General features: G+C 34.8%; 1 protein-coding gene across 2 annotated transcripts in view; it reads right to left on the minus strand.

Annotated features, from left to right (window-relative positions):
* The window catches only part of MYO5B (myosin VB), a 500,991-nt gene that overhangs the window by 239,274 nt on the left and 247,445 nt on the right, over positions 1 to 14,272 (minus strand). For both annotated transcript variants that reach the window (XM_074279362.1, XM_074279363.1), the window contains exon 5: positions 5,924 to 6,080. In XM_074279362.1, coding sequence (XP_074135463.1) covers positions 5,924 to 6,080 — 157 coding nt within the window. The remainder of the gene's footprint in view (positions 1 to 5,923; positions 6,081 to 14,272) is intronic.

Genomic DNA, 14,272 nt, shown 5'->3' on the forward strand with positions numbered 1-14,272 from the left:
CTAGGGACATAAATAAAAACATAGTAGATAATCTTTACTGTGAAAGAGCTTATATTTATTTAACATTTTTTAATTTTGATGAAAGCCATTTTCAAATAAAAAGCATTTATTCCTCTCCTATTGCAAAAACAATAAAAGCAAAACCCTTGAATTAAATGTCCAAAAATATGGGTTATTCTGTATTGTGTGTTTATCGCTTAAGTCAGTAGATGGGTAACATTCTTCATTAGTAGTCCTCTGGAATCATGATTGGTCACTGTATCAATCATAGTTTTAGTTTCTCTGTCTTTATAATGTTGTTATATAAATGGTCCTATTTGTTGTATTATATTTATTTTATATAAGTGTTACTAGGTTTCTTCAAAACTGTCTTTTATTTCTTTATATTACAACAAATATTACATTATATTCCTATATTATAATTTCTTCAGCCATTCAACTGATGGTAATCCTTAGCTAAATTCTTTGCTGCAAAAAATATCTGCTATAAACATTTTTGTACATTTGAGAACTTTTCATTATTCATTGATCTTTTGTGGGGAGTGCAGTGGTATTATTTGGTAAAAATGGATATGCATAATTTAATGATTTGTGGGGCATAATTCCAAAGTGCTTTCCAGAATGGCTGGACCAATTCTAATGGGGGAAATGAGCACATTAACATGCAAAGAAGAACTGCAATGCTGAAGTGGGAAGTATAAGGAGAATATGCGTTCTCTCTCTCCTATGCTTTGGACCATACCTTTCTATTTTTGTTGTTTGTTTGTTTCTCAGCCCAGGCCCTAAAAATAGGCTCTAACTACAAGTATTCTATTCATTTCAACAAATATTTGTACTGCATACATTGTACATTCAATATTCACCACTTAAATAGAAAATTCCATATTGGGAGTCCCTAGAGGATCATCAGGTCAATGCTTCTAAAATAATAATAATATATAATATAATGTATATACAGTATGTTATATAACAAATATGTTATATATAAATATATTTTATAATATATTATAATAATATTATATATAAAATAATAATAATACAACAAAATGTGACTCTTCCTTTTGCTAAGAAAACATAGAGGATCATGAAGCTTTTGATGTTTGCTGACAAAGAAAAAGTACATTTTGTAAACCAGGAAAAATGTGAGTATAAATATTCACATTCTCTCTCTCTGCTCTCTCTGTCTCTGTCTCTCACACACACACATACACACACACACTCTCAAGCCTAGACTTCCCTTACAACTGTGTAGTGTATAAAACTCTAATTCAAAGAGACTTTAGTTAGAAATTTAGTCCAACTCACTTCCATTTTGTTATTTGAGGGGGAAAAAACAGGAATCAGAAAGTAATCTGACTTGCCTCAGCATACCCAGATAATAAATGAAAGAGAACCCCAAGTTCTCTGATTCAAAGTTCAAAATTCTTGCCACTCTGTATAGTTTATATGCAAATTTTAAACTTGGAAATGTCTTGAATATATTTTATAAACTTCATGGGAGTGAGGGTTGTGACTATATAACTCTTTTTATGTGGCAACTACCACAGTTTCAGATTTTTTAATAAATGTCTCTGGATAGCACTGACAAGTTATGTATTTCCACTGAGAACAAACATATTAACTTATTTTTATTAAATTAGACAACAGTAGTCTCCCATTGTGATTCTCTGCTGCTTGCCTAAGAATAAAAATTCCTCAGATAATAAATAAATTCTATAGGTAGGAGGTTTTGCCTTAATAAATAATTGAACTTTATGGAGGAAAAAAATCCTTTCTGACACTCAGCAGAGGGGGTGAGAGAGAGGAAAAGAAGGAAAAAATAACTTAGAATAACTGGGGAAAAGAATTTGGTATATACTTAATTCCTTGCTTCTTACCAGTGCTGTCCTGATCAGATCTTCAGCCCCACATTGGTGATATTTCCCAGATTTGTCTCAACCTTAGTCATTTTAAGATAAGGCTTTGGAAGTTTCTATGCTCAGAGACAAAAGGCAGGGTTCCTCGTTTGTAGAACAAGGAGGCCAGAGTCACTGGATCAAAGAGTATATAACTGGGTATAAGATATAAGAAAACTGGCAAAGTTGGAAGGGAAGGGTTAGGTTATAAAGGAATTTGAATACCTACAAGGATGATTGTGCCATTAACAGCAATAAAGAAATTTGCAATGGGAAAGGATTTACAGGAAAAAGGATGAAATCACTTTTGGACATGTTAAGATGCCTTTTGGACATCTCCACTTGGATGGCATCTAGGAAATAAAAAATTGAGTCTAAAACACAACTTGTTATCTTGCCCTTCTCAAAAATTTCTGTTTCTGCTGATGGTACTACCGTTTTTAAGCTGCTAGGTCCAGCCTTAATTCTTCAATCTTTCTCATACACAATATGCAATCGATTGCCAAGTCTTGTTAATTCAAACTTCATTATACCATTTGGCCACATGGCCATCATCTTAGTTCAGGCCTTCATTGTCTCCTTTCTGGAGTATAGTTATTGCCTCTTAATTTGTTTCTCAGCTTCCCTTCACCCCTTTCTTATTTATTCTTCATACAGATCTTCAAAGAAAACCAAGAAATTCCAAGAAATCTTCCTACAGAATTCATTTAACTATATTATGCTTCTGCCTGTGCTAGAACTTTCCATGGTTCCTCAACACTTTTTGCAAAAAATTACCAAGTCCTCAGCCTGGCACACTTTCCTTCAAAAAATACAAATCACATGCAAGTCAGAAAACTATCCCTTAAAGTGGTCATTCACTTTCTAGTTTGTGCATTTACACAAACCATCTTCTCTTCCTCCCCCTCTTTCCTATCTTCCTCGAAATAGCTCTCTGTAGCATTCTTTTAGAAACTTGATGTTTCTTTCAAGGCTCAGCTTAGTTGTCACATCCTCCATGAAGCATTCTCTGATTTTCTTAATTCTTAGTGCTCTCTCTCCCATTTCAAATTCCTTATAATTTTTTACCTACTCAATTGTCATGTCACCCAGTAAATATAAATAGCAGGAGCTTTTTTTCCCCCCTTCCCTAATCCTAGGACCTCTAAGATAGTAGATATTTAATAAATACTTGCTGAAATACCATAACTGGCAATAACTGTGGGTCAAGATATTTAAAGAAGAGTGCCAAATTGGACAAATTTGCCATTCTTTGTTTCCTTTCTTGGATTCTTTTTTCCCCTAAGCACCAATGCACACATAAAAAATAATACTTTTCAACAGTCTAAGAAAAATGTCAATGCATATTAAGAAATATTTTGTATTATTTTTGATGTCTCCCTGTCATTTATTCTTCTGAATCTGCTTCTATAAATCTACTCCTACCTTACAGTCTTTTATAATATTTCCCATAATTTCTCATACTTCCCAAATTTCCCCATGAGTCCTAAAAGTAGGGTCCTGAATGAGATAACATGATTTTCTGAAAATGAATTGGGTGTGTGTGTGATAGAATTGTAGCTGGATATTGATCAGGAAGGATCCTCATAAACGACCTTGCTGATCTTTTAACAGATGATGAAACTGAGATCTATAAGTCTCATTACTTTGACCAAGGTCACATGGAATTTGAGGTGGAATTTGTTGTTCTAATAATTGTCTTTGTAACTTCCTAAAAGAATCACATGATGTACCACTACTACTAGTCAGAAAATATGACAGCCATTTAAGAGGAACAGAAGAATAATAGAGGCTACTCTATCACTATCCAAGTATAAAATAACAGGATATCAGTTCCTTCCTTTAGTAAATAGAGTATAGAAAAGATTTGAACTGAAAAAACAATACAGCATAGAACTGACAGAATAGTCTACATATTCTGCTTGCCTGAGTAAATATTTAATACAATGGAGAAAATGACAACTGTGTAATTATTTACTATTGCAGACTGTATGAATAGAAGGCAGTTAGCTCAGAAAGCAAGGCAGTGAAGCAATGCCTCTGTGATAAAAATGATGAGCTACAAGCCAGGAAAAATGGCCTCTATACACATAATATAGAAGGATACTAATTTGGTTAATTAGAACTGGAGCCTACTCCCCAGGATAAGGATATTGGCAAATATTGCTCAGAAAGTAAGAGAATGCCCAGAATGCAATCAGGACAAAAGTAGAAAAGCAAATATGTGTGTATACATGTATATGTGAGAGCATGTAAATATATAAGCATACTTGTGTTTTACATGTATTAAACATGTATGTAAATATGTGTATGAATTATATAGTGTTTGCTGTATGTATATGTGTACATATATGTATGTGTGTGTACAAATGTAAACTCTAACCTTGAACTTCCAGAGATACAGAGACAAAAAGGGCTGATGGAGCAGAATTTAGAAGGACTTAACAGAAAGAAAAGGCTCGAGAAGAATGAAATAAAAAATACAGTTTTCATTTTGTCTTGGGTTTTTTTTTTATTTCTCTGCATCTCTGTTTTTTTTTAAATCATGTCTCATTATACTATATTCCATTGCACTTCCATATCATCCAGTCCTGAAAACCTTCATTTATTTCATATCTGTACTGATGATCTCTTAGTAATATATAATTATAGATCATAATTCTCTCATAGTTGGGATACCATCATGGGATGTATCTTTGAGGATTGTTCTCTCACACAATCAAAGGCTATTACTTTAAGCTACATGTTCTTCTGTGTTTGTGGAACTAAGAGAATGGTTATGGGAAATATGCATAATCATATCCTGGTATACAGGGTTATGAAGGAAGTTAAATAACCTGTGCTGCCTCTTCATTTTAACACAATGACACCATACAGTGTCACACACATACCTCAGAAACATCATATACTGTGACTGGTCAGAGAAAAAAACCATCCTAGGAATCAGAAGCAATATTCTCACCCACACACATCTCTGTAGAAGGAATAATCATTTAAAAAGTACCTACTATGTGCCAGAACACAGGCTTAAGTTCTAGAGATAACAAAGTAAAAATTGGAAGTTATAGAACTTATATTCTATTAAGGCAAAATAATACATAAATATATGAATATATACAAAATATGTAGAGATTAAAAATGATGCAAATTTTTTTCAGGAGAAACATTAGCAATTGGGGAGGGATATGGATCAAAGTGAAAAGGTATGTAATAGGGAACAACTGAGTTAAACTCTGATGAAAACCAGGGATTTTCAAGAGAAAACTGCGTTTCTTCCCTTTCTTCTAATAATATCAATTTACTTCTCTCTTTTATTTCCATACTCCAGTCATATGAGAATGGACTTTCACATGAAAAAGAACTCAATGAGTACCCAGGAGATGGAATGGGGAGGAACTCACTATTCAGGAGGGAATGGCTCTTGGTAAGCTACTTCTCAATTTCATCTTCTTATCTGTCAAATTGAGGGGGTTGGACTTGATTAGGAATTCTTAATTTAGGATAAATGAATTTGATTTAAAAATGTTTTAACTATATTTCAATATAATTGCTTTTCTTTGTAATCCTGTATATCTTATTTTATAAAAATATTTAAAAACAAAAAAGGCAAAGGAGTACATGAGGCAAAGAAAATTAAAATTCCTGAATTTGATGATATATAAGACTCCTTTCCCAGATCTAACATTCCATTATTTACTTCTAGGCTAACATCTAAAATTTTTGCAATATATATACTATATATTCCTTGATGTGAGAGGGACGGGCAAGATGAGGAAATAAGGATTTATTAAGCATTTACTATATACCAGGAAAAACTTATCTCTTGTACTATATGACTTATTTCATGATGGACATTTCTCACTGTTCGTGAATGTCTTTTAACTATCAGATGGCTTGAAAATAAGAAATGCTGATACATTCCAAGGAATCTTGTGATCAGTTATGTAAAATCACAACACACAAAAGCCATATTGCAGGAGGAGAAAGCAGGAAAGACAGGAAGACAAAAAAGATTCAGAACTCTTTACCTCCATGATGGGGCTGGATGCAAGGACTTTTTCTTCAATGTTGGTTTCACTGGCAGAGCCCCCAACTGTGGCAAAATATCTCATGGCATATTTAGCTGACACTGTCTTTCCGGCTCCTGACTCCCCACTTACTATGATGGACTGGTTCTTTTCATCTCTGCAAAATCAAAAAAAAAAAAATTGGTGCTGATTAATTGCCTGCCATTTAAAGTGCATATAATCTGTCAAGAGGATCTGTTTGTAAGATTTTAAATGTGGCTTGTGGCCTCTCCCCCATGTTCTTGTTGAGTTTAAGCAGCATGACGACCTCAAAATCAAATTCTCCTAGATTAGTCCAAATAAAAGCTAACCTTTTCCACTTTGAGTCTTGAAAAAGAGAGTAGCTTCAAGGGTATTTTGAGCACATACAATAAAAGCAAGATTTGCTTTTCTCTATACTGGTTCCCGATTAAAGCTATGAATTGAATCCATCAGTGAGTGAATAGCATTTACTAAGGGTTCACATGCAGTGTCCTATAGCTGACGCTATAGCAAATGTATTTGACTATCTTTAAGGCCTGGCACCTACTCCAAGAAGTCTTCCGTAACTGATTCAATTTCATGCCCTAAACATTTATTTGTTTGTACAGTTTAAATGATATTACCTTGCACTGATTTTTGCTTGCTAGTTAAATGGATCTCTCAACCCTTTTGTGTTTTCATTGAAGATACACAGTTATTTTCCTCTTCTTTTAAGTTCCCCACAATATCTGATAATTTGATACATTTAGTATAAATGTCTGCTGAACGAATATATGAACAAAAGGTCCCAATAAGGAACATGTTGGTCTCTATCTCCATATAATACAAATACTGGAGAAGATCAAGAAGAAATGAAACAAATGACTTAGGTGAAACAGAAAGAACAAATATTCTGATAGAATTCAGTCCATTAATTCAAACAATATGTTAATGAACACAGCACGATTCTGGGCTTTGAGGAAAATATGGGATATCCAATAAATAGTTTAGATACAGCTTTTACCTTTTAAAAATGAATACTGCCCATGAGGCAGCTAGGTAGCGCAGTGGATAAAGCCCCAGCCCTCAAGTCAAGAGGATCTGAGTTCAAATCTAGTCTCAGACACTTAACGATTCCTGGCTGTGTGACCGTGGGCAAGTCACTTAATCCCAATTGTCTCAGAGGAAAAAAAACAAAAACATACTGCCCAGAGCCAAGATGGCAGCATAAAGGCTCTCCCACAAACCTCCCCAAAAACCTTTAAGTAATGACTAAAAACAAATTATAGAGCATCAGAACCAGCAATAAGTTGAACGGAAACAATTTTCTAACCCAAGATAACTTAAAATGTCAGCAGGAAAGGCCTGTTACCCTGGGGTTGAGAGTACTGTTCGGTCCAGCACAGACAATGGCAGCACAGTCCTGGCCCCAGCAAACCAAGAGTGGGTGTTGGGAGCTACTGGATCAGCAGCGGCAGCAGTGGCTTTCAGAACTCTCAGTTCACAGACAATAAGAAGTCCAACAACCAGTCAGAAGGAGATTATAGGAGTCTCTTTGCTAGTACAAGGCAGGACTCTGATGTTTTGCCCACACTTAAATCCAGGTTGCAATCCTGGATGGCAGTACCAGAATAAGGAGGAACACTAGCACAACAGAGCTTGAGACCACAGTGAAGAAAGGCCTTCCTTACAGTTTCAGGGTAGAAAAGAGTACTCACAGATCAGAGCACAGATCAAGAGAATAGTAAATACACCTCTATTTAGATCATACTATATTAGAAGAAATAAAAACTTACAGGTCCCTGAAAGTATCGCTTAAAATAGTTGGACAAAAGCTCTAAAGCTTGGAATAAAGGACCCTCCACCCTGAAGCAGAGTCCTATTTTATAAAAAGAATTAAAAGTCAAGTAATAGGCTAGAATGAGCAAACAACAAAAAAAATCATCTGATTACAGAAAGTTACCATGATGATAAGCAGATCAACAATATATACTCAGAAAAAAAAATAAAGTTAAAGCTCCTATATCCAAAGCATCCAAGAAAAAAAATATGTGTTAGTCTCAGACCATGAAAGAGCTCAAAAAGGATTTTGAAAATCAAGTAAGAAAGATAGGAGAAAAATTGGGAAGAGAAATGAGAGTGGTGCAAGAAAATCATGAAAATGAGTCAACAGTTTGGTAAAAAAGACAGAAAAAAAATTGCTGAAGAAAATAACGCATTTAAAAACAGACTAAGCCAAATGGTAAAGGAAGTACAAAAAAAATGCAATGATGAGAAGAATGTCTTAAAAAACATATTCACAGTAGATAGAGCACCAGCCCTGAAGTCAGGAGGACCGGAGTTCAAATTTGGCCTCAAACACTTAACACTTCCCAGCTGTGTGACCCTGGGCAAGTCACTTAACTTAGATTGTCTCAGGGGAAAAAAAAAGAAAAGGGAGAAGGGAGAAGGGAAAGGAAAGAAGGAAGAGGGAGAGGAAGAGGGAAGAAGGGAGAGAAGGAAAAAGGGAGAGGGAGAAGAAAAGCATATTCATTAAATGGAAAAGAAAGTATATAAGCTCACTAATGAAAATAATTTCTTCAAAATTAGAATTTAGCCTATGGAAACTAATAAGTTTATAAGAAATTAAGAAACAAAACCAAAAGAATGAAAAAAATAGAAGACAATGTGAAATATTTCATTAGAAAAACAACTGACCTGGAAAAATAGATCCAGGAAAGATAACTTTGAAATTATTGGAGTATTTGAAAGCCATGATCCTCCCCACAAAAAAGAGTCTAGATAGATAATATCTTTCAAGAAATATTTTGGAAAATTGTAAACTTTCTAAAACCAGAGGGCAAAATGGAAATTCAAACAATTCATCAATCACCTCCTGAAAGAGATCCCCAAATTAAAATTCTCAGAAATATTATAATCAAATTCCACACCTCCAGATTAAGAAGAAAATATTGTAAGCAGGGACAGCTATAAAGTGCAATACTGACTCTGGAGTTAGAAAGACCTAGGTTCAAATCTGATCTCAAACACTTAACATAACACTAGTTGTGTGGTCCTAGACAAGACACTTAATCCCAATAGCTTCACCAAAAAGGAAAAAAAAAATGCAAACAATCAGAAAGAAACAAATCAAGTATTGTAGAGTCATATACAGGATAAAATAAGATTTACCAGCTTCCACATTAAAGGATCAGAGGGCTTGGACTATGCTATTCTGGAGGGCAAAGAGCTAGGATTGCAATCAAGAATCACCTACCCGCAAAATTGAGTATCATCCTTCAGGAGAAAAATAGACCTTCAATGAAATAGAGGACTTTTAAGCTTTCTTGATTAAAAGACCAGAGCTGAATTGAAAATTTGACTTTCAAATATAAGACTCCAGAGAAGCATAAAAAAAGAAAACAAGAAAGGAAAATCAAGGGATTTAGTAAGGTAAAATAAATGTTAGGGACCGCTAGGTGGCGCAGTGGATAGAGCACCAGCCCTGAATTCAGGAGGACCTGAGTTCAAATTTGATCTCAGACACTTAACGCTTCCTAGCTGTGTGACCCTGGGCAAGTCACTTAACCCCAGCCTCAGGGGGGAAAAAAAAAAAGAAAAGAAAAATAAAATAAAATAAAATAAATGTTCACCTTAGTAAGGTAAAGTAAAGAAAGGTTAAAGATTAAAGTAAAGGTTTAAATTTCTTCATGGGAAGATGATATTTGTAACTCATAAAAACGTTCTCATTATTAGCATAGTTAGAATGAATAAATGTAGACATAGGGCACAAGTTTGAGGTGAATGTGAAGGGATGATGTCTAAAAAACATAAAATTGAGGGGTGAGAGAGGAATATACTAGGAGAAAGGGAAAGGGAGAGGTAGAAAAAGCTTTTATGGTACAGGGGAAGGGAGGGAGATAAGGAGGAATAAGTGAACTTTACTCTCAAAGAGGGAATAACATACACACCCAACTGGGTATAGAAATCTATTTCACCCTACAAGAAAGTAGGAGGGGACGGGGATAAGAGAAAGGGGTGATGGTAATAGAAGAAGGGGAGATTGGGAGAGAGAGTAGTCAGAAGCAAAAGAATTATAGGGGGAAGGGGACATGGTGAAAGGAGAGAGAGAGAGAGAATAGAATAAACAGTGAGGGGGGAATAAAGTTAACAATAGTAATTGTAAAAAAAAAAAAAAAAACACACACACACAAAAACACAAAAGTTTCTCTGATAAAGGCTTCATTTTCCAAACATTATAGGGCACTGAGTCAAATTTATAAAAATACGAGTCATTCTCTAATTGATGAATGGTCAAAATCTAAAAATAGTTTTCAGATGAAGTAATTATAGCTACCTATAGCCATATTTTTAAAAATGCTCTAACTCACTATTGATTGGAGAAATACAAATTAAAACAACTGAAATACTACCACATACCTATTACATTGGCTAACTGGACAGAAAAGGAAAATGAAAAGTGGTAGAGGGGATATGGGGGAAATGAGACATTCATACACTCTTGGTGGAATTGTAAACTAATTGAGTGTTTTCTGGAAAGCAATTTGGAACTATGCCCAAAGGCTTATAAAACCATAGATATCCTTTGACCTAATAATACCACTACTAAGTCGTCATCCCAAAAGAGATTTAAAAAAGAAAAAAGGATCTATGTGGACAAAAATATTTATAGCAGGTCTTTTCTGGGAAATTGATCATCAGTTGGAGTATGGCTGAATAAATGGTGGTATATGGAGTATTATTGGGTTATAAGAAATGGTAAGGAAGAGGCTCTCAGAAAAACCTGGAAAGACGTCCATGAGCTGGTGCAAAGTGAAATGTATTGTCTACAAAATTACAAAGAAGTAATTATAAGATGATCAGCTGTGAATGGGTTAGCCATTCTCAGCAATACAATGATCCAAGACAACTCTGAAAGACCTATGATGAACACTGCTAAGTATCTCCAGAACTGACTGATGATATCTGAATACAAACTGAAGTACACTTTTTTCACTTTTCTTTCTTGAAGTTTTTTTTTTTTTTTTAGTGGGGAGGCAGTTCTATGTTTTCTTTCACATCATGTCTTATAGAAATATTTTCCATGACTGTACATGTATAACCTACATACAGCTGCTTGTCTTCACAATGGAAGGGGGAAAGGGAAGGAGAAGGAGAATATACATCTGCTTGAATCTGAAATTCAAATTTTTAAAAAGCAAATGTTAAAAACTGTTTTACATATAAATGGGACAGAATAAAATATAAATTCAAAAGAAAAATGTGTACTACCTAGAGAATGCTCAGTATGTATCTGTCACAAAAGTTTTTGCTCATCTCCAAGAATTAACTACAAATCTATTGTAAAAAGCAAAAGATGAGTTTTGAATACATGGATACAAACCTAAATTTTGCCTTTTAATAACACAAAGTCACAAAAAAGGTATTATCCCTTTTGGGGACTTGGTTTCCTCATCTGTTAAGAGAAGGTTAGACAAGTGATGACCTTAGAGTATGAAAGGAAAAAGCCTCAGAAATCCTTTAGTCCAACCTCTCATTTTACAAATAAACTTGATCAAAGAAATTAAATGTCCTGTCCAAGGTCACACATTAGCAGAGTTGGTATTCAAATTCATATGCTCTGCCTCCAAAACTAATGTTCTTTCAATCATATCATTTCAGAATGTTAATCTCTGAGGTCTCCTTCCAGTTCTAGTAGGGAAGGTCCATGAAGATGAGGATTATGTCTTATTTATCGTTTTCTTCCAGGCCTAGCATAGGACATTGTACAAAGTAAACACTAAACATATTTGTTGAAGATATTATTTTATTCTACTTCTTGTGTTAATGCTAAATTGCTAAAGTTTTTGTTTTGTTTTGGAATGGGTAGTAATAAGTAATTTTGTGTTTATATGTATATAGACAGATTATATGTGCATATACACAAATAAAGATATATGCATATACATACATACATGCCATATGTACATAGCTCTACCACTGTCTTAAAAAAAAGACAATCATTTTTCAATGATACCCTGCCATCAAGAGCTATATTGGTGTCCCATGTAACAAAGAAAAACAAAGAAGTAAAACTGACATCAAACCAAGTCTGACAATGTATATAATAATTCATACCCATTATCATCCGTTCCATTCTCCTCCCTTCTTCTACTAAGAGGAGCAAAGTCTATTTCATCATCTCTTTTCCAGGACCAGGATTAGTAAATACATTTTATCTAAAGTAATTTATCCACTATTGCAATTCCTATCTTCCATCTTGTCCTTTACCCATAACCCAAAACTCAGGTTTTGAACAGTCATTAAGTGTCAGAAGTGAGAATATGTCAATCTGGGATAAAGAATTTTCCCAGTAGAATCAAGAAGAAACTATATTTCTTTTTGAATGTCAGTCAGAAGCACATTCTAGGAATGACTATAGACAATTCAAAATTCTACATAAGGATCCTTGCCCACTGCATACTGACTCAGAAAACCACATATTAACATTACTGATGCTTACTCTATTTATATTATATTGTTAAATATTTCCCAATTACATTTAAATTGTGGGTGGGAGGGGAGGTGTTTGACATCTTTGTTTTACAAGACTCTAAACACAAATGACCCAAGAAGGTACTGTATTTAGCTGACATTAACAGTTTATTATAAATTGGCTTCTATCTGCAAAGTATTGAATCCTGTCTTGTAGAAAAAGGATTAGACTTGTTCTTTCTTGCTCCAGAGGAGAAATCTAATATCACTAGTAGAAATTATAAAGAGACAAATTTCGATTTAATATATTGTCAGTCAAAAAGCATTTATAAAGGGTTTGCCATATGTCAGGCACTGTACAAAATGTGAGGGATGCAAAAAAAGAGTTAAAGACAGCCCCCATCTCTAAGGAGCTCACAATCAAATGTAGCAGGTAACCTGTGTACAATTATATACATACAAACTATATACAAGAAAAATATGAAATAACCACAAAAGAAAGGCACTGGAATTAACAGGGATTGAGAAAGGCTTTTTATAGATGGTGGAATTTTAGCTAGGCCTTAAAGAAACCAGGAGGCAGAGATGAGAACGGAGAACATTCTAAGTGTGGGAAAGCCAGTAAAAATGAAAAATGGAGCATCTTGGCTGAGGAATATAAAGAAAGCCAGAGTCACTATGTTGGAGCATATAGGGTAAGAAGACCAAAAGGAAAGGAGGGACTAGATTTTGAAAACCAAACAGAAGACTTTGAATCTGATGCTGGAGGTAACATACTGTCAATAAATTAGAGGAGTGTCATTCTTATGTCTTAGGAAAACCCTGTAGTGGCTAAAGGGAGAATGGATTGGAGTGGAGAGAGAAATATGGCAGCTAGAGATACCAGCAGGCTATTATAAGAGTTATAATAGCCCAAATATAAGGGCCTGCACCAGGGGGTGTCAGTATCTCAAAGGAAAGGGGCATGTATTTGAGACAGGATGCAAAGATGAGTTCAACATGCCTTGGCAAGAGGTTAAATATAGGAAAGAGAGAAAGTAAGGAGTCAAGGATGATGTCTAGTTGTCAGCCTAGGGAACTTGTGAGAATGGTGGTGAAAGAGGAAGGGTTTTGGATGGGAAGGTTTTTGTCCAGTTTGGGACATGTTAATTTTAAGATGTCTATAGAACAACCAGTTCAACATAGCTAATAAGCAGCTGGAGGATACTGGAGTTCATGGAGAGCTTAGGACTATTTAAATAGATTTGAGAATCATCAGTACAGAGATGATAATTGAATCAATGGGAGCTAAGAAAAATCTTCAAAGGAGGAAGAAAAATAGAGCCCAGGACAGAGTCCTGAAGGAGAATGTGAACCCAATGAAGATCCAGGCTAACATGGAACAGTCAGATGGGAAGAGAACCAGAAGAGAATCGTACCCTGAAAATCTAGAGGGAACTGATTATTAAGAAGATGGTGACCAATACTATAGAAACTGGTAATAATTAGATCAGTCCAATTCAATGAAACAGACTCCATCAAGTAGCATTCACCCTGCACTGAAGTGTTCAGAAAGTGGATGATCATTTGGGGATTTTATACAACCAGTCTCCTGCAGCAGGAAGAAGTATAGCCTGGATGATTATTTCTTTCCAAATCTCAGATTCTATGAAATTCTTTTTTTTCAAAATCACAGCCAACAAAGAATAAGGATAGCTGATATATGTGTACATGAGACGGTTGCCAGCAGAGGAAAGAAGAACTGTGTGTGTTTGTGTGTGCACATACATACATTACACAAACATGTGTGTGTGTGTGTGCACATACACACACATTTTTTGTTTGTTTTTTGCTAAGGCAATTGGGGTTAAGTGACTTGCCCAGGGTCACACAGCT

This window comes from Sminthopsis crassicaudata, chromosome 1 (assembly GCF_048593235.1).
Source record: "Sminthopsis crassicaudata isolate SCR6 chromosome 1, ASM4859323v1, whole genome shotgun sequence".
NCBI lineage: Eukaryota > Metazoa > Chordata > Mammalia > Dasyuromorphia > Dasyuridae > Sminthopsis > Sminthopsis crassicaudata.